General features: G+C 34.2%; 1 protein-coding gene across 2 annotated transcripts; it reads left to right on the top strand.

The window, feature by feature from the left end:
• On the top strand, nt 1–24,920 carry ITGB1 (integrin subunit beta 1; the record flags this gene model as incomplete). 2 transcript variants are annotated; one of them, XM_084253537.1, is made up of 15 exons in its annotated part: nt 1–67; nt 3,356–3,441; nt 5,670–5,892; nt 8,347–8,517; nt 9,259–9,497; nt 10,977–11,132; nt 12,326–12,421; nt 12,737–12,826; nt 14,267–14,407; nt 14,561–14,760; nt 16,221–16,459; nt 16,674–16,896; nt 17,309–17,541; nt 19,740–19,906; nt 24,855–24,920. In XM_084253537.1, 15 exons carry the CDS (start codon nt 1–3, stop codon nt 24,918–24,920), a joined length of 2,397 nt encoding a protein of 798 aa, XP_084109663.1. The 2 variants fall into 2 exon arrangements, with proteins under 2 accessions (XP_084109663.1, XP_084109662.1); XM_084253536.1 differs by lacking the exon at nt 24,855–24,920 and adding an exon at nt 21,072–21,631.
• Nucleotides 24,921–26,219: the final 1,299 nt, after the last annotated feature.

Genomic DNA, 26,219 nt, shown 5'->3' with positions numbered 1-26,219 from the left:
ATGAATTTACAACTGATTTTCTGGATTGGACTGATCAGTTCAATTTGCTATGTATTTGGCCAAACAGGTAATAAAAAGATTTTTTTACTTCAGTATCTTGTGTTACTTTTGAGCAGCATCTTATTTAGATGCTGCTCTTTCTGAAAGCCTTACAATGGTCCCATCTCACTTGGTGTTAAGGGATGGTCCTTAAAATGACTTTTAGTAAGTTCTACTCATCTTTTCTACCCAGACCAACAATAGGAAGCTTTGCTAGTGAAATGCTAAAAGTATAGGAATACAGTAGACTAAGAAAAGAGTCTTTGAGTATATAGGAGAGTATAAGTAAGCAGAGAGAAAGCAAAGATGTGTATTACACTTAGGACAGAATAAAATCTATGTATAGAGTGGTGGATTACTAGGTAAAAAAAAAATCCAGGAACAGTTGACATTCTAGAGGATAGTTTCACTCTGATCAAGAAGTCTATCATTAAAATAAAAAGACCCTATCAAATGGGAGGGTATATTTGCACATCATACAAATGACAAGGGACTGATATCCAAAATCTACAAAGATCTCATACAACTCAGCAAAAAGAAAACAAGAAATTTAACAGTCACTTCTCCAGAGAAGGCATACAGATGGCAGCAGGCTCATGAAAAATGCACATCATCACTTGTCATCAGAGAACTGTAGATTAAAACCAAAACCACAATGATATACCACCTTACACCTGCGAGAATGACGTATATAAATAAGACCAGAACCTTCAGTTCTGGTGAATATATGGAGAAAAAAGGAACCACTGTGCTCTGTTGGTGGAAAATGTAGACTAGTCCAGACTCTATGAAAAACAGTATGGAGTTATCTCAAAACATTAAAAATAGGTCTACCATTTGATCCAGCAATTTCACACTTAGGTATTTATACACTTAGGTATGTATTCACTGAATACAAAACTACTAAATTGAAGGTATATGTGCATTCCTGTATATATTGCAGCACTATTAACAAAAGCCAAGGTATGAAAATAACCTAAGTGTTCAATGATAGATAAGTGGATCAATAAGAGGTGTATACACACACACATATACACAGTGGAATACAACAGAACTATAAAAAAGGTAAAGTTTTGCCATTTGCAACAACATGGCTCAAAATGAAGGGGATTATGCTAAGCAAATCAGGAGACAAATACCTGATGATTTCACTTATCATGTATAAAGAAAAATGCAAAGGAACAGATAAAACAAAGACAAAACAAGTCCTTGAAATCTGACTCTAGAACTGGGTCTACTTAAAGGAACAAGCGGGTTACAGCAAAGGAGGGAGTTGGCTCTGTTGGACTATTTATTTATTTATTTATTTTTAAAGTTTTTTTTTTTTTTAAATAATAAATTTTATTTTTATATTCCCCATACAATTGCAGCCCCCCCATTCTGACCCCAATCCCTCCCCTCCCGCCCCCCGCCCCCCAAAAAGTGTCTCTGGTTCATAGTTTTTTGTTGATTCTGATTTTCACTTTCTTATAGTTATTCATTTTCCTGGTCCCTTATTTAAGTTTTCTAGATTCCTGCTATGAGTGAGACCATCCGGTATTTTTCTTTTTCTTTTTTGGCTTATTTTGCTGAGCATGATCCCTTCCAGCGCCATCCATGTTGCTGCAAATTGCATGTGTTTATCTTTTTTGAATGCTGAGTAATATTCCATGGTATATATGTACCACATCTTCTTGATCCAGTCATCTATTTTTGGGCATTTGGGCTGTTTCCAAAGCTTAGCTATTGTAAACAGTGCTGCTATAAACATAGGGGTGCAGGTGTTCTTTGGAATGGATGTTTCTGTGTCCTTTGGGTAGATACCTAGGAGTGGAATTGCTGGATCATATGGAAGCTCTATGTTTAGTAGGTCCAGAAATCTCCACATAGCTCTCCATAGTGGTTGGATCAGTTTGCACTCCCACCAACAGTGCAGGAGAGTTCCTTTTTCTCCACACCCTCGCCTCTGTTGCACTATTTAGAAGATGATTGGTATTTTGCTGGTGGGTTTGGTGAGAGAACATAAATTTGTAGATTGGTGAACCAGTACTCCTGAAACATATATAGTGTTATACATCAGTGTTACCTCAGTAGACACAATGATAAAAAAATGAGAAACTAATCAAAGGTTACTTTCATTAATGTGGAGCTTCAGTAGCAACAGATGAACGTGACAGTAGAAAAATTTACAAGACGCAATAAAAAAATGTGAAAAAAAATGTTTAGCAAAAACATGAAAAGACAGGATATTTTAAATCCCTAACAATGGAATTGATATTCTAATATAAAACTTTTAAATGATTAAAACATTTTATAATGAAAATGTACTTAGTATTGTTGAAGGTATGATAAAATGATAGTATACTGCTTATGGGTATATACTTTGGAATATTGTGGATAGAAATTAGTATTTTGGAGTCTTAAAAATGTTACTATTCGTCTCAATATTTTATTTGAATTTGTAATAAAGACACTTTCCCATATAAAAATGGTCTTTAGAGTAGATGCATATATATGCATTTATAAACATGTAAGCCTTCCTCAGATTATGAAAAACCTCATAAGTTGAAAATAATGTAAGTTGAAAATGATTTGATACCACCTACCAAACATCATAGCTTAGCTTTACCTACCTTAAACATACACAGAACACTTACCTCAGCCTACAATTAGGCAAAAATCATCTAATTCAAAATCTATTTTATAATACTATTGAATATCATGTAATTTATTGAAACTACTGAAAATGATAAATGGAATAGGTATATGAGTTCTTACCTTTAGCTTATACAGTTGAAAGTATACTGCAGAACTATACTTAGATGGAATTGAAAAAATGTAAAACATTCTTTAACCACAACCTGAAAAATCATTGGCTTGTGGACTAGGTGAATATAAATTTTGCAAAAATTTAAAATACTCAAAACCATCTGAAAGATGCTGAAGATGTTGGGTCAGGGAGCAGGTTATGGATAGGATAGTATGAGTTAAATGAAAATAATCTTTTGCCAAGTTGTAACAAAACTGACATTAATAGATAGGTAGATCCTGAAACTATGCCTTTAAGAAAAAGGATAAATGTGTAGATTATGTTACTTAGTCTTTGCTACAGAAGACAAGCAAGGTAACTGTCTTTTTATGGCTTTGTGCTAATATGAATGATCCAAAATTATGTATCTTTGGGTTTCTTGGGGCTAGGGGTGGATCAGCTGGGTGACTAGGTTCATAGTGTTCATATTTAACATTCAGATAGTTGCATTGTCATTGTCATTTTGGTTTCTCTCCTTTTTTTTTTTTTAATTTCAAGTAAAGTGGTCTATTCTTTTTTTTTTGACAGATGAAAATAGATGTTTGAAAGCAAATGCTAAATCATGTGGAGAATGTATACAAGCAGGACCAAATTGTGGATGGTGTACAAATTCAGTAAGATTGCTCAGATCCTTTCCATTTATTCCCTAAACATTTAGTGTTGCCTAATACGTATCCATGGAAATGCTGGAGATGAATTTTTACTTAAATTTATTTTTATTGAATGAGTGTTAACTCTACAATGCTTGTGATTGACTAGAGCTTGATATTCAAGACAGTTTAGGCACCTGTGTCTCTTGAGTACTTGAAATATGAGTAGTGGAAATTAAGAATTGCTATAAACCTGTAAGTCACAAATGCATACCAAAGTTCAAAGACTTAATGATAAAAAATTCATTATAATGTTAACTTAATGTCATTAATAATTGTCAAACTATTTCCTTTGAATTTTCTAGTTATATTTGAATTAAACCAGTACAGAATTGGGTTTTTTTTTTTCTAATGAAGCCTGCTTAGGTTAGGGTTCAACTATTTTTCACTTTGTCATCTCTATATGTTACTTAACATAGTACTTTCTTAAAGCTTACTAAATGTTGAGGAATGAATGAATGGACAGCCTAATTAATGAATGCTGGAACAGGAGGAAAAGATGAATAAATTTGAAGATAGAGAATTTATTCACAGAGTAAATAATATCAGAAAGCAAAGGTTTATGTTTTTACTCAGCCATGTGAAGCCGTATTTCAAGTGACTGTTTTGTAAGCATAATTGGTTAAATATCAGAAATTTCATATCATTTAACCACATGAAAGACAAATGAGAGTGTTTGTTGTTTAATTTTTCTCACGACACTTCCCATTCTAGAAATGGTATTCTGGACTTGCATTGGTGACAATGGAGGGAATAGGGAGTGCTGTGAGTTAATCTCAGAACAGGCTTACTTACCGGAAAATCTTTGGTTTTCCTGCTGAGAAAGTGAGCTTAACAAAACCTTGCTTTATCTGTGTTGTTACATGAATTAGATTTGATCGAATTTAAATAAAGCAATTTCACTTGGAAGGTTCTAAGTAACTAGTAACTACTAAGTGATTTCACTTAAAAAAAATCTTGATTAGATACTCGGACTTTGAATGTGGGACAGTTACACTTAGGTCAATCCTAAATCACTGAAGGCTTACTCACCACTAAATTGGTAGACAATAAATGCCATATAAAGCTGAACATAAAGTCACCCCAATTAAAAGGCATTCCCTCATTTTCCCAATGTCCAGATTAAAAGAAAAGATGATTTTTGGCTAACTAAATGTGAAAATTTTAGGGATATATGTGAAATATTCTGCTTAAGTAATTAATCGATTTAGTTATAGGTACACATTTTAAAATGACATACACATGTATGTGTATGTAAACTAAAATCATTGTTTTATTTCCCTACTATCACATATCATGAAAAACTTACTCAGAATCTTTACCTATATCTTGACTATAGTGTTGTTAGTTTTGCTTTCACTAAAGTACTTTCTCATTCATTTGAGAAAAATTTTATTTCCATCTAATTGTTAGAGATCTAACGTATTTTGAAGTTACAAACTACTGGGAATTATACCCCAAGTCACAAATACAATTTACATATCATTTGTACCTTTTTTATTTCATTTTTAAAAAAATTTATCCTTTGAAAATAAAATAATGACTCTTACCATGTAATCACTTATTTTATTATTTAAAATAAGTTTTAAAGACTTCGTTATAATAATAGCCAATACTTGAAAAATTTTCAAACCTCCTAGAGTATTTACTAAATCGGTGTTATATTTCTTGCTCTCCTTTTTAAAAATAACAAGATTGAGTTGATTTTAGGCTAATATGTGTTCCCTAAACATTGAGCTATTAAAAAAATTGTGAGGGAGAACGCTACATAATATAACTTTGTGAAGACTTCTCTAAGGAAAAAGTTAGAAAGAAAAAAACTGATATTTGGCTATGTACATTATTAGTGACTACCAACCATGGTGAATAAGTGATTTCACTTAAAAAATATCTTGATCAGATACTCTGACTTTGAATGTGGGACAATTACACTTAGGTCAATCCTGAGTATCACTGACGTATAACAAGTTACTAACAGTATATTAATAATAAAGGTATTTTGTTGCTAGGAAATTATTTTTGTTTTTAAATGGGCACTTAGAATTTGAGAGGAGGATTTTGTTTAAAAATATGAAATGAAGTTTGTTGGGTATGTTTGATTTTTTTTGCAATTTAATCACACATTGCAATTACATTTATCTAGCGGGTATGACCATTATACATTTTACTTACATATATTTTATGTCATTTAGACATTTTTACAAGAAGGAATGCCTACTTCTGCACGATGTGATGATTTAGAAGCCTTAAAAAAGAAGGGTTGCCACCCAGATGACATAGAAAATCCCAGAGGTTCTAAAGATATAACGAAAAATAAAGTCGTAACTAACCGTAGTAAAGGAACAGCGGAGAAACTCCAGCCAGAAGATATCACTCAGATACAACCACAGCAATTGGTTTTGCAGTTACGATCAGGTATAGAAATCCAATTATGAATACTTTCGTTCCTACTTGAGCTTTTTGACGGCTCCATATAAACTTCTTACCAGTTTCTGTTGAGGGTCATTTTCACATGTGGACCTGCACTCAAATAGAAATGTAGAATGTGTTAAATTTTAGAAATTTTTTGCAGATACAACAAAGACACATATACATGAAAGAATAATGTTTGCCTAATTTCCAAAAAAGTAAAGTCTGTTACAGGATTTGAAAGTATTAGATTTAACAGGTTTTTGTTTTTTTTTTTTAAAGATTTTTTATTTATACAAGAACCAGGGTACAGGCCAGATTCGCAGGAGGGTGAGAGGATTCACCAGAGACAGAGTCGGGAACAGAACAGCCAGACTGACGAAATACACTGCTGAGGGCAGCAGTGGGCGAGACAGGAGAGGTCTGTTTGCCATGTGGGTATCTCCATGGCCAGTGGGGATCGAACTGGCACTGCAGAGGCTGTGGACAGCTTCACAGCACTGTGTTCAACCGCCTGTGCCACCAGGGAGGCCCAGATCTAACAGGTTTTAAAAACAAGTGTACATCCTTATAAATACAACTTTTTCAACTATTTTTTTCTTAGTATTTGTTTAGTATTAAGATAGTAAGATTTTTGTAAAAATCTGGCAGTTTTGTTTTTAAAAAGGAAAAAAGGCCGTTTCTGTTCTTTCCAGTTTCCGCCCCTTTCGGAGGAGTGTTTGTGGCAGTCATGACTTCCCCCTCATCTACTCTTCTATCTGTTTCAGTGATATCTCTGCTGTTAAACCCATTCTGACAAATCTCTACCACCACTTGGAACTCCCAAGCCTAGCGCTCCTATGTAGGGCCTATTTGTGGTTTCTTTCAACATTTCTGTGCCAAGTGATGCCTTTGAACTCTCTTCCATGATATCACTCCTAGTTTTTCTTACTATTTAAGATTGCTTACCAACCTCCTTTTGGTGTCTTTTTATCTTCCTCTTTCTTTAATTGTTGATTTCTTTCATGGCATTGAAACTATTTGTATGATTTAATATAGGCTTTTTTTTTTTTAAACTTATCTGTTTATGCATATAAGAATTGGGGTACAGGCCAGAGGTGTGGGGGGTAAGAGAATTCCCAAAGACAGAGTGGGGCACAGAAGAGGCAGATTGATGGAAATACACCGCTGAGGGGAGCAGCGGGTGAGTCAGGAGAGTCTGCTGCGCCATGTGGGTTGCTCCCTGGCCAGGGATTGAACTCGTGCTGCAGTGGCTGCAGACAGCCTCATAGGTTGCGTCCCAACCCTCTGCACCACCAGGGAGGCCCTAATACAGACTTTTATCTTAACCTCCAAACCTATTTATCCAATTGAATTCCAGAAATATATATAGCAAAAATATACAAGTTAGAATTTAGAGATTTTTCACCCAACTCTCCTGTAGTTCCTAAGTGATTTATATGTAACACTTCTTTTTTGTTTAAAGCCTTTTAAAAAAAAAGATTTATTTATTTATTTATACAAGCACTGGGTACAGTCAGAAACGCGGGAGGGTGAGAGAATTCACCAGAGCCAGAGGGGAGAGCAGAGCAGTCAGATTGACAGAGTATACTGCTGAGGGGAGCAGCGGGCGGCAGGAGAGGTCTGCGCACCATGTGGGACCCTCGCCCCACGGCCGGGGATCAAACCAGCTCTGCAGAGGCTGTGGGCAGCTTTGCAGCCCAGCGCTCAACTTGCGCCACCAGAGGAAGCCCTATAACACTTCTTATATCCTTCTCCTTCCTCATTGTTTAGATTGTCACCATCCTCCTCATGGATTTTTGCTGTGGTTTCTTAACAAGTATCTTTGTATCTGTAATTCATGTTAAAATTTTTGCCAGATTTTTCTTAAAGTAAAAATCGGATTATATTATTGATTTGCAATTATATTGAGTCCTCACTTAATGTAACTTATAAGTTCCTGAAAACTGACTTTGAGCAAAACAACATGTAACAAAACTAAGTCCTCAGATAACATTATTTTGTTCAACATTGGCCAGGAATTACTCATGAATGTTAGAATGAAATGACATAGAAATGATATTATTTGAGGACCTGCTGTAGTGACATCTCATTTAACAGAGAACACAATCTTACAACTTCAGTCTCTAAAAAATCAGGGGTGCCCTATGATGTGCCCTCCTTTATTCACCCCACTCTATATATTCTATTTGTTTGCTTGTGTCATAGTTATAAATTACTATTTGTTTTTCCCACTGTGGATTGGAGATACTGTCTTTTGCATCTTATATCCTCTGGACTTACCATTTTAATTACTGAATAAAATTGGGTATACATCCATTGACTTTCCTGTGGAATTTCTAGGTGTTTGTAAAGATTATAGCAATAATTTCATTTTATAGTGTTATAAATCCAGTTGGATTTTCTTATTTGCTTTTGATAGCTGGCAAGGAAATTTCATTTTCTAATCTCTTTAATTAGGGGAGCCACAGACATTTACCTTAAAGTTCAAGAGAGCTGAAGACTATCCCATAGATCTCTACTACCTGATGGACCTGTCTTACTCTATGAAAGATGATTTGGAGAATGTAAAAAGTCTTGGAACAGATCTGATGAATGAAATGAGGAGGATTACTTCAGACTTCCGAATTGGTAGGAATATTGAGAAAATTAAAACTTTTGCATAAGTCTTGAGAGTTTTGTTCCTCCCTATATACTTGTGAGATAAATAGGCCAGGTTTTATTCTTTTCTTCCTGAGAGGAAATTAATGGTTGTCTTAAGTTACCTACCTCTGTCACATATCTAATGATCTTCCGCCTTGTTCTTCTATTACTCTATGGGACCATGTTATTTGACAGAGATTATATTACATAGATAATGAAGTGCATACTTACTTTCATAGAATATTACTCATTTGTTGCTTTGTTTTATAAACCTACTGAGTACTCAGATTGTTTCATTGTTAACCCTTTGCACTCTGAACCATTTTACGATATTTTGATTTAATTTCTTGTGCCATTTCAAGATAAAACTTCAGGGAAACATGCATGTCTCAAAAAGTTGCGTTGAAATAACCTCAATTCCCTGTTATCACTAATAAATTGCAATGTCCCCTGAGAGGGGACATCCGAGTGATATGCTGTCCCCTGAGAGGGGACAGCGGAGTGCAAAGGGTTAATATTACACCTGTGTGTACAACCGAATCTCACTTTAGACCTGGATTTTTCATATTACAGTGATCAAATGACCACCTTTTCAAACTTCCTTTTTAAAACCTTGTTAGTTCTTATTAAAGAAAAGCATTGATTTCCATGTGGTAACATACTTGATTTTTTCTTAGCGCAGGTTTTCCCTCCATCCCTCCATTGACTATATGCATTTTATCTTTGCAGGCTTTGGCTCATTCGTGGAGAAAACTGTGATGCCTTACATTAGTACAACACCAGCTAAACTCAGGAACCCTTGCACAAGTGAACAGAACTGCACCAGCCCATTTAGCTACAAAAATGTGCTTAGCCTTACTGATAAAGGGGAAGTATTTAATGAACTTGTTGGTAAACAGCGCATATCTGGCAATTTGGATTCTCCAGAAGGTGGCTTTGATGCAATCATGCAAGTTGCAGTTTGTGGAGTAAGTATATTCATTTCCTACAAAGGAACATTATTTCCTTTTTAGCATTAAAAGTAGAATGGTGTCTCAGATTCCATTTTCCTTTATCGGTTTTCTTTTACCATTATCTCTTAAAAATGTCTTTTCCCTGTGTCTTTGTAATGGAAAAGGAAGGTGCTTTTATAAAAGTCTTGTTTGCAAGCTGTGTAAAAACATGTATTTTGCAAAGCCATATATTAGTAATTTTATTTGCAAAATTTTTAGTAGTAGCAAGCTCATCTCCTTGGACCACTGTTCAGAATTTTATGACCCATTTACCATCTGAGAATAATGAGATGACCGTTTCATGGAAAAATTGAAGCTGAAATTAGAAAGTATTGTGAGGTGTACATAGTCTGATTACCTCTTTTCCTTCCAGCCCTTTATTTGTTATTCTGTTAACTCATGGAGGAGAGAAAATTCTCTGGGCTGTCTCTTAGTATTTCTTGACCTGTGGGGTTAAAACAAGCCATGGACCCATGACCACTACTGCTTTTCTGTCTGTCATGCTTTCTACGAATGACTTTTCTACCTACTTCTTGAGATTCAAAAGAGACTGATGTTTCACTTAGATTCACAGCATTAATAAATTTAATTCCAGCCTTCAGGGAATTCACAATATTAGTATATAAATGGATATATATATTTAGACAAATTTAACTGCAAAATTACCATAGAGAGAAGAGGGTTTTACTATTTTGAACTTTTCGTTCATTAAGTTAGAGGATAAAACACATGAGCAAATGAATGATACTGATGAGTTAGAATGGATGGAATTAAAGCAGAGCAAATCTTTGAAGGTAATTTTTCCTATAATTAAAATGGGAAAGTCTAATATGGAGGGATGGAGGGCTGATAAAGGAGATGTATGTGTTATAGAAGGAAAATAGAGCATGGATGAAAGGATGGATTGGCCCAGGAGAGCAGCATTAGGTTGAAGCATAAAGGATGGGCTAAGGTCTTTATCTTTTATTGAAGTGTAATTTACATATAGCATTATGTTAGTTTCAGGGTAGGACATGATGATTTACCTTCATAAGCAATGCAAAATGATGACCACAATAAGTCTGTTTCCTTTATAAAGCATTTTTATTTATTCAGCCAGTATTCATTAAGCAACCTCTGTATACGAAACACTGAGTTCAACTGCTGTAGAGAGGATGAGGAGCAAAACCAGATGTGAACCCTGCCCCAGAGGGGGAGAGAGGCTGATTTTAAATGATACAGTTTGTGAAAACAGACTGACACAAATGGATAACCAAACAAAATACAGTTTTACAATGGGGTGGAGGAGCTTTTGTGCAGTGGGCTCTACACCTTTATCAGCAATACATTGTAAAGAGAAATGATATAGAAAAGATACATCATTAGGTTAAATGTGCAGTGGTAGCCTATGTAAAATTAAAATATGTTGAATTATTGTGAGCAGTATTTTAAAATTCAAATTCTTTTCTTTTTAAGTCATTGATTGGCTGGAGGAATGTTACACGTCTGCTGGTATTTTCCACGGATGCTGGGTTTCACTTTGCTGGAGATGGGAAACTTGGTGGCATTGTTTTACCAAATGATGGGCAGTGCCACCTGGAAAATGATGTATACACAATGAGCCATTATTATGTGAGTGCTTAATTCCTTACATACTGACTTAATTTATAGTTAAAAATTATGCATAACTGACTTGTTGGTTTTTCAGGGTTTGGATTTTTGGTTTGGTAAGTGTGAGCCCCAACTTAATATGTAGGAAAGCTAATATGACTGTTTCTGAAGATGTGGCTTTGTGCTTGCTTCTTTCCATTTAGACAAGGCCTCCTGATAGCATAGAGAGCTGCTGAGGCACTTCTTACCTTAACTCAGAGCTGTGGCTCCTCACTTGAATTTATCATTTGGTAGCAGATTTGATACTTCTTTTTGGGAGGTGGGGTGCAGTTTCTCATTTAGTTTTACATTCAATTTTTTTTTTTTAATTAAGTTAAGATTGGTTTACAACACTTATGTTTTAGGAGTACAGGTGCATACACATTCCAGTCTGTTGTGACACCACATGCCCCATAGAGGTACCAGCACCCCTCTGCCAAATTGGGCTCCCTCCACTCTTTGCTTCTAGCCTCTCCCCTCTTTCATATTATTCCCGAATATATTTATGTAATAGCCTTGTATTTCTCACAATCTGATTTTTAAAAGCAGGCATCCTGCTGCTACTGAAAATAAAGATTGGCAAATTATTCAAGTTCTAGAAGAAATCTAAACCTTGATGAATCTTGGTCTTTTTTTAAATGATATATACTACAACTTTAATTATGGGAATTCTTTTTTTTTTTTTTTAAGATTTATTTATTTATACAAGCACTGGGTACAGTAGAAGCGCGGTGACAGAATTCACCAGAGCAAGAACGGGTAGCAGAACAGGCATACTGACGAAATACACTGCTGAGGGGAGCAGCGGGCGTGGCAGGAGAGGTCTGCGTGCCATGTGGGACCCTCACTGGCTGGCCGGGGATCGAACTGGCACTGCAGAGGCTGTGGGCAGGTTTGCAGCCTAGTGCTCAACTGCTGCACCACCTGGGAGGCCCCTGGAATTCTTTAATTTCATTGATCTGACAATATATATATGCTCTTTGTTTTTGAAACCTTTTAACATTTTTATACAGATATTAAGATAAAGAGGATAGGATTAAAACCCATTTCATCAATTATTTGTGATACTTCAAGCAGTCTTACATAACAGATAAATAAGTAAATTATTCTCAGTACTGAAAGCTGGAATAGACTGTATGTCATTACCTACTAAGTTTTATTACTTAATTTCCTAGGATTATCCTTCTATTGCTCACCTTGTCCAGAAACTAAGTGAAAATAACATTCAGACAATTTTTGCAGTTACTGAAGAATTTCAGCCTGTTTACAAGGTAAATATATGTGAAATAAAAAGAATTAATTTATATGCCCTATTTGTTTAGTCATAGAGAGGCAAACTCTTATGTCTGAATTGAAATATGATAAAATGTCATCTAGACAGACTTCACAAAAGCAGTTCATATTAATTTTTAATTTTATATATAAAACTAGATTTTTTTGTTTGTTTTCCAGAATAAGACCCCTTACTTTATTTACAAATTTTATAGGGAACTGGTATTTTAAAATGAGTAGTGTAGGCTCAATAAGTGGTAATGGGTTGAATGAATACTATTCTGTGTTTTACATGTTTTATCTTTCAATTGCAGGAACTGAAAAATTTGATTCCTAAGTCAGCAGTAGGAACATTATCTGCAAATTCCAGCAATGTAATTCAGTTGATCATTGATGCCTACAATGTGAGTACATTTCAAGTAATATCTGTTTTGAACAGTACCCTGCTGAGAATATTTAGCTACAAAAGTAAAATTCCCCTCACATAAAATTTAGCAAACCCAGAGGACACATTAGAATTTACATTTTATGTATTTGGAGGAAAAGCTATATATTCTCTTAGAAAAAGCATAATTATTTGCAAAGCCCAAACAAATCAAATATATGATAAAGAAATGGGAAAATTTCTAAATTTGTTTATCTTTAAACAGTAGGTCTCTTTGTTGGAAAGCAAGTGTGAAACATAGCTTACATTTAGACTTAGGAGTCCCTCAATCTTTTTGTTATAGATTCATCTGTTGTGATGAATGGTGCTGGAAAAGCTTTTTTGCCAGTTCTTCTCTAGTCATATATTTAGAAGATGTTGTTTATATTCTTAAGAGGTACACACTCACTCAAATGTACATGAGCTAGGAAATATATACATATGTATGACTTTTAAAAAATTTATAAGGCCTACCACCACACCCCCCCCCACACACACAGAGATGTTGAATTGAAATCAAAAGGGAGTTACTTTTCTCTGTATAGAAATTAATTCAGAGTACCTTTAATGATACTCATTAAGCACCAGTTTAATAATCATTTTAAATAATCTAAAAGCATTTGTAGGATTAAGGTAACCATTTTGTTACCTTAACACACAACCCAGTCACACGTTGAATTTTGGGTATTTTTTATCTCATACCAGAGTTCCCAAAATGTTTTTGAAAGTTTTGACTCACAGAAAAAAGGTTTTTATAAAAGATTTTCAAGATTCTACTTTTCTCCTGTGTTCTTCATCTAACAGTATCTTAGTGTTTCCTTAACTCCCATTCATGTTGAGGTATGAATAAGAGATAGCTTGTCACTTTAGCCTTCTCCATTTGTCCTGAGAAGTCTGAATTCTAAAAGAGCACTGGTTTGAAGAATACCTCCTACTTAGGGTTTTGTTTTGTTGGCTTTTTGGTGGGGGTTTGAGGGGGATGGGTGGGCAGGGCTACAATGACTCCTAAGCAAATTTATTCCCAGGCTCCAGTGGATCATTTTACCTTAGCAAGAAGTGCTACGACCAGGATAGAGAGAGCCGTATTGCCATTGGGGAAAGACAATGTTCTGAATTCTCAGGACTCGGCATGTTAGGCTTCTGTACAATGTGATCATTAATGTTTTTACTAAATAATAAAACACACATTCTCTTACTTTTCAATCAACATATTTTGAGGAAGTGATCCTTTAGTATGTTAGAGCTTGTTTCTGTGAGTTCTGAGTTTTGTGTTTTTTGAAAAGTTAATAGGATTTGCCTTCAGATGTTTTATTTAAATGTTTGTTTTTTTAAAAGTTCATTTTATCTATGGGTTTTATGCATTCAACTTACTTTATGTAGCACTGTTGCCTTTCTTTTCTATAATTAGTCTTTGTTTTAGTCCCTTTCCTCAGAAGTCATTTTGGAAAACAGTAAATTGCCAGAGGGAGTAACAATAAATTATAAATCTTACTGCAAGAATGGTGTGAATGGAACAGGGGAAAATGGAAGAAAATGCTCCAATATTTCCATTGGAGATGAGGTATGTTGTAGAAACATTTTTTGAAGGAAAAAAATAATCTTTTGTTTGTAAGCAATCTAGTTTAATTTGAGAAATGATAAAAGAAATGATGACTAGCTCTTTGAAATATTTTCATTAGATCTAATTGCTTAGTTAATTTGTTTTTCTTTCAAGGTTCAATTTGAAATTAGCATAACTTCCAATAAATGTCCAAATAAACATTCTGAAACAATTAAAATTAAGCCTCTGGGCTTCACTGAAGAAGTAGAGATTATTCTCCAGTTCATCTGTACATGTGAATGCCAAAGTGAAGGCATCCCTAGCAGTCCAAAGTGTCATGAAGGAAATGGAACATTTGAGTGTGGAGCTTGTAGGTAAGCTGGAAGTTGTTTCAAAATGTGTTTGCAGGCAATGTTTTGGGACATTCAGAACAATAAATTATTTATTCCAATAGCTGTTACTCATCATAAGATAAATTTGATGATTTTGGATGTGATATTTATAGTTCTTGCCCTTTTTTCTTAAGAAAACTGCTCTTTAATGTATTTTTACAAGCTTTTATAGACATCTAAGGCATATATTTAACAAACTGTTAAGGTAGTGTTTGGGTGTTTCTCTCAATATGAAATTTTCTAATCTGAAAAGCTAAGATAAAATGTTTTTATAGAAAAATATTTTGGCAAAACATAACAAACTTACTCTGGTGATTATTTTATAGGAAATGGACTTAAGAAGCAATAAAGGATATTTACCTTGTACAAAGATACTCCTTCCTACATTGTATTTTTTTTTAAATATTTGTAAAATTGAAAAGAAAGCAGTATTTTCAAAATATAGAATTTACCACTAATCAAACTTACTACGCCTAAAAATTTTCTATTTTCACACATTGGTTACCTTTAAATTAAAAATTAAAATTGAATATATGCTGAATAGAGCTCTCTTTAAAGACTAGGAGGAGGCGAGAATATTTTGATGCAAACGTCAATTCCAAATATCTATACTTTGAAGATTTTTTTAGTCATGATACAAATAAAATGTATTTTACCATTAGTTATTAACTGTCTATTCTAAATGATAATAGTTAAAATGTAACATTTTTCTTTCATGCTGTATATATCATGACTGAGTCATGTGCATTTATACTGAACCAAAAAGATAATCTTGAAAATGTTTTGCCTTCTTTATACACTTACCAGATATAGAACTAACGTATCCAGTGTCTGAAAGCATTAGGTAGTCTAAAAATACACAATGTGTCTGAAAAGTCTTCTCATAGGATAAATTTATTTTTAAATAGTATGTTACTTACTTGGCTTGATAAATTCACTGTTTTCAAATGATCTCAGTATTTTTCTTCAACTTCCATGATCTTTTTGGGGTATGCAAATTGTCCTTGTAGATTAACTATTTAACTGTTGCTTTACATTTCATAGCTCATTCTTCACTTACAACAACAAATGTAATAGCATGCCATTTGAAAACATATAATCTGTAAAAATAAGTTTATACTGTGTTTCTGAGTTTTTTTCACCTCTTTATTGCTGGATTTTATTTTCATTTTGATCAAAATGATTACATTGCTGAGGAAGGATTTTGTTCCTAGCCCCTTGCATACATTCCATGTAAACTTTGGTGTGTGGATTGCCTGTGCTTACTTTTGTATGTCTGTATGACATGTGTGGCATGAACATTTTTCTTTAATATAATTGTAGTTTAAAGTACTGCCTACAGTATTATTTCCTTTTCTAGTCTTTTTTTCCCTTTCTCACAGTATGAATTAGTTAAAATTATTTTTACTTTATATGATTGAAATTTTGGACTCTTTCTTTAGGTGCAATGAGGGACGTGTTGGTAGACATTGTGAATGTAGCACAGATGAAGTTAACAGTGAAGATATGGATGCTTACTGCAGGAAAGAAAACAGTTCAGAAATATGTAGCAACAATGGAGAGTGTGTCTGTGGACAATGTGTTTGTAGGAAGAGAGATAATACAAATGAAATTTATTCTGGCAAATTTTGCGAATGTGATAATTTCAACTGTGATAGATCCAATGGCTTAATATGTGGAGGTAAGTAAGGGGCCTGAAAATGGTTATAAAATATGATCCCATCTAATACCATAAAAAAGCTAAGATAGTGTTTGTTGAATAAATAGAAAATTAGGGCAGTATAGAGGGTTAGTTCATGCCTTAGATGCTCTTGCTTCCACATTATGTTTACTTTAAATCAATGTGATTATATATTTTTACCATAGTTATAAAAAAATTGCATTTTTAATTGCAGGAAATGGTATTTGCAAGTGTCGTGTTTGTGAATGCAACCCAAACTACACTGGCAGTGCATGTGATTGTTCTTTGGATACTACCTCTTGTATGGCCACAAATGGACAAATCTGTAATGGCCGGGGCATCTGTGAGTGCGGGGCCTGTAAGTGTACAGATCCAAAGTTTCAAGGGCCAACTTGTGAGATGTGTCAGACCTGCCTTGGTGTCTGTGCTGAACATAAGTAAGTATGTAATTATTTGAAACAGCTCATTATCTAAATTATTATCTTTCAAGTAAACAGCAAAATTGAAGGGTTTTCCTTCTCTTATGGGTTTGAATTATTATTGTTTGCAATACTTCGTTTAAATTATTTTGGTTTTTATGTTACATATTCTTTATCTTTTAGGGCTGGTTTTACTTTAGTATTCTTTCGTTTTGGGGATTTTAGTTGGAACTGTAAATTTATAATTTCATTTGAGAAGCTAGCATCTTTATGTATATGTTGTCTATCTAGAAATGTTGTGTACCTCTATTCAGTCTTCTTTCATAGCTCTTGATTTAATTTAGTTATATTTTGAATCTAGCACACACAATAGCTTTAAGCTAACATTTTAAATAATGAAATTTAAATGTAATATTTCGTGTTTTAACAGAGAATGTGTCCAGTGCAGAGCCTTCAATAAAGGAGAAAAAAAAGACACATGTGCACAAGAATGTTCACATTTCAACATTACCAAGGTTGAAAATCGGGATAAATTACCCCAGCCTGGCCAGGTTGACCCCTTGTCCCATTGTAAAGAGAAAGATGTTGATGACTGCTGGTTCTACTTCACATATTCAGTCAATGGGAACAATGAAGCCATTGTTCATGTCGTAGAAACTCCAGGTAGAAATATGATCAATTCTAAGTTCTTTCACATCGTTTCTCCTTAAGTCTGTTGGTTTCCCTCATATCCAGCAATAGTCTCCAATTGGATTATTTCAGGTTCAAGTTGGGACATTATTAATCTCAAAGTTTAAAATAGTATTTAATTAGCTATCTAAGAAATAAGAGACAGAAAGTTTTAATTTTTTGGCTGGAAATTGAAAATTAAATGCAGTAATCCACACTGCATTTAGCACATTGCCTGACATTTAGTAGATACTCAGTAAGAGTTATAATATTATTGATATACATATTTTTAAAGATGTATTTATTTATGCATGCAAGAACTGGGGTACAGGCCAGAGGTGCAGGGGGGTAAGAGGACAGTGTTTACTTTAAATCAATGTGATTTAAAGTGGGCAACAGAACAGGCAGACTGACACAAAAAACAGCTGAGGGGAGCAGCAGGCGAGATAGGAGAGGTCTGCTGCGCTATGTGGGTAGCTCCCTAGTGGCTGGGGATCGAACTCATGCTGCAGAGGCTGCGGACAGCTTCACAGTGTTGTGCTTAACCCCTTGCGCCGCCAGGGAGGTCCTATTAATGATATTTAATTTAAGTTTGATTTTAGGCTTGAATACTGGAAAAGATAACTTACTAAAGAATATTAAAAAGCATAAATTGTTCAGCCTCTGAGAAAACACTTTTTATCTTGGTTTTTCTAGGGTTTTTTTTTTTTTGCATTATTCTTAGAATTTTTGATATTTGTGTACAGGTTCATGTATTCTAAGTTTTTGTTTCCCAGAAAAATACTAGGAATGGATTTTGTGACATATAGTAAGCATATGTTGATCTTTACATGAAACAGACTCAAACTTTTTAAAATTTCCATATGGTTTTACAACTTCAGATACGCATTTTGCAAATGCAATCTCCTACTATGTGCTTCCTTGTCTTTTGTTTTTTAAAGACCCTAAACTTTAATTTTGATGTACTTTTACTAAGCTTTTCTTTTGTTGATCTTGCTTTCACTATTTAAGTCTCTTTGCCTAATCTAAGTTCAAAAAGATTTTTCTTTATTGTTTCTGGTTTACAGTTAGGTCTATAGCCCATTCTAAGTTAATCTTAGTAGGTGCAGTGAGGTCCAATTTATTACATATAGATGTCCAGTAGTTGATATACCATTTGTTGAAAGACTGGTCATCTCAGTATTTGTTGAAAACCAGATAACATATGTGGTCCTATTTCTTACTTTTTATTCTGTTTGATAATCTGTGCATCTCTCCTTTAGCAGGTACCACATATGTCTCAATTACTGTCCCTTTGTAGCTATTCTCTTGAAAACTGGTAATGTGAGTTGTCAAACTTTGTTCTTTTCCAAAAGTGTTTCTAAAACAAGTATCTGCATAGTTCTCTGCCTTCTTTGAAAATTTTAGATTTTTTTAGAATTAACTTCTTGATAGCTTTAAAAATCCTGCTAGGATTCTGTATGATATTGAATTTATAAATCAAATTGGTATAGAATGGACATCTTAACAACATCTGAGTCTTCCATTGCAGGAATATGGATTATCTGTTTATTCAATTCTTTGATTTCTTTCATTTCAATGCTAAGTAATTTTCAGCATGCAAATTTTTAGTTATTTAGATTTATACTAAGTATTTAATGATTTTTTTTTTTAAAGATTATTTATTTATACAAGTACTGGGTACAGTCAGAAGCGTGGGAGGGTGAGAGAATTCACCAGAGCCAGAGCAGGGAGCAGAACAGGCAGAAGGACCGAGGTACACTGCTGAGGGGAGCAGTGGGCGCGGCAGGAGAGGTCTGCGTGCCATGTGGGGCCCTCGCCGGTGGCCGGGGATCGAACCGGCGCTGCAGAGGCTGCGGGCAGCTTTGCAGCCCAGCGCTCAACCGCTGCGCCACCAGGGAGGCCCTATTTAATGATTTTTGGACACTACTGTAGGAAGTACTTTTTCAAAATTTCAATTTTTAACATTAGAAATTAATTTCTAATATAGAAATTGAAAAATTTTTTTAATTGGTCATATATCATGTGGCCTTGTTCTTTTTATATCTTCCTCAGGATAGTGTACATTCACTTAGCTTTGAATTTTTATTCCTATGTGTATTTTATAAGCAACTGCCAACTCTTAGTAGTTGTGGATGTATTTTGTACATGTTGATCTCTTACATGCTCATTCTTTCCTTTATACTTTACAGAGTGTCCCACTGGTCCAGACATCATTCCAATTGTAGCTGGTGTGGTTGCTGGAATTGTTCTTATTGGCCTTGCATTATTGCTGATTTGGAAGCTTTTAATGATTATTCATGACAGAAGGGAATTTGCCAAATTTGAAAAGGAAAAAATGAATGCCAAATGGGACACGGTAAGTTGCAAAGCATCTAAAAAAGTAAGGTGGTTTAAGTAAATGTAATGTTTCTAAAACTTACTAACTCTAAAACTGATTATTGAAGTCTTCTTGAAACATTTTATTCCCCTAGAAGTTCAGAGAACTTGCATTAGTGAAAAAACATCTTACATTCCCTTAAAAAAAATTGTAAGAATGTATCTTCCAGTTACTGTGGTCAATGTTTTTATTTTATTATTAATCTTTATCCTATGCTCTTGTGCCTTTTTGTTAAAAAATAGACACTAAATAATATCTGTATGGAAGTTCTCTCTCTTCCCCACTCCTCTCTCCTCCTCTCCCCTCCCCCCCTCAATAAACTAAGTGGAAAGCAGCCAAACTTGGGTTGAATGCCAAGCTGTGAAACTGTCCGCAGCCTCTGCAGTGCAGGTTTGGTTTCTGGCTAGCCAGGGAGTAACCCACATGGCGTGGCAGACCTCTTCTTGTCTCGCCCACTGCTCCCCTCAGCAGTGTCTTTGGTTGTCTGCCTGTTCTATTCCCTGCTCTCTCTGGTGAATTCTCTTACCCTCCTATGCCTCTGACCCGTACCCCAGTTATTGTATAAATAAATAAAACCTTTAAAAAAAAAAAGCAGCCAACCTCAAAAGGTTATATACTGTATGATACCATTTATATGACATCCTGGAAAAGGCAAAACTATAGAGGCAGAAATCAGATCAGTAATTTTCAGAATCTAGATTAGGGAAGAGGCATGAGAGATCTTGGGGTGATCTTGATTGTGGATGTATTTATACATTTGAAAATGTGGAGCTCAATTGGCATATTTTATTGTCTGCAAATTGTAGTTCAACAAACCTTGCTTTATAAGCTGTTAAGTGATAGAATGTTTGTGCTAATATTTAGTGCTTTGAAATAGGGAGTCAAAAAATAACCTGGCCAAATGTTGACCTTTGTGTAGTCATCTTTTATACAAAAAGGCAGTGATAATCTTCAGTGTTTTACATTGTAAATTATTTTTAGTCATTTTATATTTTACTACCAATAGGCTGGGATTTTAAAAAAATTAATGAATTTCAAAGATGTAGAAATAGTAAAATACTAAACATTCTTTTTATAGTGTTTGAACATTATGTATGTCAGCTTTTTCTGATGAAATCATTAGAAACTATTTCTTTTACTTTAGCAAGAAAATCCAATATACAAGAGTCCTATTAATAATTTCAAGAATCCAAACTATGGACGTAAAGCTGGTCTCTAAGTTGCCGTTCGTATTTTCTTTTTCTGTTTCTGCATGTGAACTTTATACTTTTTTACTGCACTGTGTGCCTTTTATCACTACTGCTACTTTTTTTTTTTTTAAGTCTGGCTTTATATGGCTATATCTTAGCTTTTGTGTGTGTGTGTGTGTGTATTAATTTAGAGTTAGTGTTTTAGACAGGATTTAAATTAAGCTTTATGGCAAAGAAGTAGCAGCTATGTTGTACTGAAAAGAGAATGCTTTGTGGTCAGAAAGACCTAGGATCAAGTCCCAGCTTCTCCACTTAGTAACAAAATAGTACTGCGTCACTTTCGTAGAGCGTTAGTCTTAAATCTTTAACAGGGAAGGGAGTCAATAAATATATCTGTTCTGTACTGTAGTTGTTTTTGCTAATAACTTAATTTTCATGAAATGCTTCTAGCATATTTTAATGTAATCAGGTAAGCCCCTAAAACTCTTTGGTGAAAAGGTTAATGTGATTAGAAAAGATTCTCCTGACTGGTGATCCAGAACTTTCCCCTCCCCACGACTTTTATTCTCATATTGCCTATGAGAAATCATAGACATACGTAGAATGATTAGGTAATATGACCCAATTTACGTGACTAGTTACTGGAAAAATAGACTCAAACCCAGATTCCATGTTCTTATCTACTACGTAGCAGCCACATACCTTCTTCAGGAGACTTTGTTACCAGGTTTGGAAGAGAGAAATCATTCTTTGTAGATTGTTGAGATTCTTTTTCAAGAAAAAGTACAGTAGAAATAAACTAGAATAACCAATAGAAGTGAATGAAGAGCATCTAGAAATTAAAACAAATCATGGATTGTAGCACTTTGCTGATGGGACAAAGGCTTGCCAGTCAATTATGCCATTAACATATTTAAGATAATGGGCAGGCACTGTGATTCTTTTAGCACTTAAGACTGAAATGTGTATGTATTAAAGAAAATTAAATTATCAACATTATACTTATTAAAGTGGATTGAAAAGATTGTCTAGTGTGGCCTCCCTTGCTGTTACACAAGTTTAATAAGGATTCCTAATCTCCCACAGTTGTGCCTTGTATAGCTGATATACTATGGAGATGATTTGATAACTACCCGGTCAGTCACTGAGCGTGAGCATCAGGATGACTTTTCCTGAGTACAGAAGTCTTTTTTCCTGTTCTCTTAATTTTAATAAACTTTTCCTTTTTGCTGAAGTTGGGATGGGACTACAATATGAAGGATGGAAACTAATCTGAACTATTTTACTTTTTCTCTATTTGAAATGATGCCTAACTTAGTGTATTTATAATTTCATTTCTAACCATGCATGTTCAATAAACTTTTGTTTGGATGGACTTTGAAATAAATATAAATGTTTACATATATGAAAAGGCAAACTTTTCTACAAAGGTGCATTCTACCATATAAATATCAGACTCATGAATGACTTAGTTGATTTTTTTTTTTGTTTTCTGAATTTTTTTGGTAACTCCCTCAGAATTAAGAATTAATAGATTTACTGTGCAGTTTTAAAGAAGCTGTATGGTAATTTTCCAACATATTTGAAAGAATGGATAGTACTAGCCTCATAATGCAGATTAGGAAGATAGAAATAGGGAGTATAACATTTGTCCCTTACAGCTTGTTAAAAATGTAGTTGCTGGGATCCAGTTTCCTATCTTTATTGTGAGTATCTGTTGTAATATCTGTTTAGAAATGTATTAGTTTCAGTTAATTAGGATTAAAGCTCACAATTTGGTATCCTACATGACTTCTAGTGCATTCAGAGTATGTAATGTTTGTCTTGAGTCAGTAGTTGTATTTTGCAAGGTGGAGTGGAACATACTATCATGTTTTAATTGGTGTTCAGACTGATTTGCTGAAATCATAGTGGTTTATTTGATGATCCTCAGGACCCAGACATTATGTTATACTTTTGCTCAATGACCTATCTATATGATAAAATTTAACCTTTTAAGTGTGGCATATAAGTCTTTCCATGATTTGGAACTGCCTTCTTGTCTCTTCTTTCCCCATACCTCAAAACTCAGGGACCCTTAAAAACTTTTGAGCTATGTATGTTTCTACATAAATGTGCCATTCTTTTCACTGTACCTTGACTTTACATATGAAGTCTAACACTGCATGTGTTTGTTTACCTTTCAGTATTTTAGTTACATTCACTATGAAAATATCCCAATCTTTCTAGTCACTCCCTTTATTCTTATTCTCATTATATACAAAATTCTATCTTGTACTATATCAAAGTGCCTTAATTAATTTACATGTTGGTCATCCACCAAATTGTATTCTGGAAGAGGGCAGAAATTATGGCAATAAAGGCATGATCCACATCTGCAGTGAAGTAGGAGTAAAATTTAAAAAATATACTCTTGTTCTTTATATTTTTTAGAATGACCACAGGTGGTTCTATGGTGAGAAATAAATCTAAATAATACTTTAAAATCATAATTTTTTCCTTAAAAACTTAAAATGTGTTGTTAAAATTTTATTTGATTTGTACTCATTGTAATTTCTTCTGTTACAGTGTTACTTGGTTATAATGCTTGCTTGGCTTTCAAACCTACTTTTTCAGTTTATAAGAACAAGAGAGAAAGGAATGTTATAGCAGATATTTAATGTATTAGCATTAGAGAATTTTTAAAGAAATGGTAGTGTGGGTTTGCATATTTTTCTGCTTAACATAATGACTGCCGGTATATTTTGGGGTCTTGAAAGAACTAGAGTTGATTTTAGTACTCTTTACCAACAGAGCATTGCAAAAATTTAAACTTTCACCATTGAGAATATTAAAGGATATCAGTTATTTCATGATGATTGTAATTATTGTTGTTAACCTTCTAAGCACATTTGGCAGTGTGATGACTTGGTGGAGATACAGTGCCTCCTTAATGACACTATGACAGCATTACTCTCTAAATCAGTAATTTTCATAGGAGAGCCTCAGGAGAACACCTCCTGCATAGAGATGACAGCCAAGGATTCCTGCTAATTATTAAGCACTTTCTGTGTACAATAAAGAGTTAAGAGGGCCTCCCCCCCCCGGTGGTGCAGCGGTTGAGCGCTGGGTTGCGAAGCTGCCCGTGGCCTCTGCGGCGCCGGTTCGATCCCCGGCTGCTCCCCGGCCACCGGAGGAGGGTCCCCATGGCGCGCAGACCTCTCCTGCCGCCCGCTGCTCCCCTCAGCAGTGTACTTCGGTCCTTCTGCCTGCTCTGCTCCCCACTCTGGTGAATTCTCTCACCCTCCCGCGCTTCTGACTGTACCCAGTGCATGTATAAACAAAACAAACAAACAAATAAATAAATAAAACATGCCTCTATTTAAAAAAAAAAAAAAAAGAGTTAAGAATCAGTCTGGCAGTTGAATTGATTCTCTCTTAAGACAATCATTCAAAACTTGTTCAAAGAGAAGCCCTAACAGTACATTTTCTGCTATTGAGGACAATATTAAATCAACTCTCCAGTGGAGGAAGCACTCAGGAATGAAATAATAGATTGCAGGAGCACCTCTATACTTGTAGAACAAGCTTTCATTTTTAACCTTTATTAATGCCTTTTAAAAAAAAAATTGAATGTGATATCTGTACAGATAAAATGGAAATGACTTCTGAAAATTATTTGAACTTGCAAGATTGTTTTATAAAATATTACATGATTTTAGCAGAGTAACTGATTTTTTTTTTTTCACTTTTTTTAGGGTGAAAATCCTATATATAAGAGTGCCGTAACAACTGTTGTCAATCCGAAGTATGAGGGAAAATGAGCACTACCTGTCCAAATTTCACAACACTGAATGCAAAATAGTAATTTTTATAGTCACGATAAGGTAGCTTTAGGGCAATATCACTATGATTTTTATTTGTGCAGGTTTTGAAAGTGTACAATATGTATAATTAAAATGTTTTTTTTTTGTTTGTTTTTTTGTTTGTTTGTTTTTTTTTTTTTTTTTTTGAAAATAATGTTATAATCAATGCCAGGGACTGACAAAAGACTTGAGACAGGATGATACTTATCCTTGTCAGCTAAGGTCACATTGTGCCTTTTTGACGTTTTCCTCCTGGACTTTTAAAATCAGGTTCTTTTTGGACTAAAAAGATTTCAAGAATGATTGAAAATACAGTAAAGTATGAAATGACGTGTTTCCACTAATCAGGTATTAAAACTGATTTTTAGTTTTACAGATATGTACATTTTTAGTTATATGAATCCAAAGTAAATGTCCCTCAAGATGTTTAGAATTAAGTTTATCTTGTTATTTGCCTATTAGGCATAAACTGATGTCATATCTGAAAGATGGGTGTCTTGGGAGTTACTTGCATAAAATAATTTTGAAATATTTTGATCTACAAAGGCCATGGGAAAGTTAGAGAAGTTAGGAAAGGAAAACATAGCTTTAAAACCTGTGTGCCATTTTTTAAGAGTTACTTTATCTTGGTAACTTTCATGCCTTCTCTTTATAAATTCAAGCCTTGGGGAAAAGTATTGAGAAAATTTCTGCTAAACAGATGTTTAATTTTGCATTATTTACATACAGGACTTAATTTATATAGCATTCGCTGAATTGGGGTCCATCCAGTTGACTATATTGTTTGGCTATTTTGTTTAAAGCCTGGTGCTTTCTTACCACCTCTTCTAATCTTTTGATGTATTTGTTTGCAATTTTGGGTTAAATTTTTTTCTATCAATACATTTTCTTTGATGTTTAGCTGTAAATTTGCCTTTTTAAAGAACATGTGAAGTTGTGTTGCAGCTTATCCAACAGCTTTCACTTAAGCAAGTGTTACTTTCAGTTAGTGCTGTAACAGATCACTGTATATTTACTTCTCACTGAGTTATGCATTTTGTTTCATACTAGTCACATCCTTGTGTTAAGTGCCTTTTAATTTTAACCGTTCACTTTTTACAGTGCTGTTTACTGAAGTTATTTATTAAATAAATAAAAAAGCCAACAATATTTAAATTGGATGTTTTTGTTTTATATTGATATACTTTTGTCCATTTGTGTGCATGATTTTTTTGGTATGAAATTTTTATATCCTTTAAGGTTGATAAACATTTCTGA

Source organism: Talpa europaea, assembly GCF_964194135.1.
Source record: "Talpa europaea genome assembly, chromosome: 14".
Lineage (NCBI taxonomy): Eukaryota > Metazoa > Chordata > Mammalia > Eulipotyphla > Talpidae > Talpa > Talpa europaea.
Note: the sequence above shows the minus strand (reverse complement) of the source record. Positions and strands in the feature narration are given on the sequence as shown.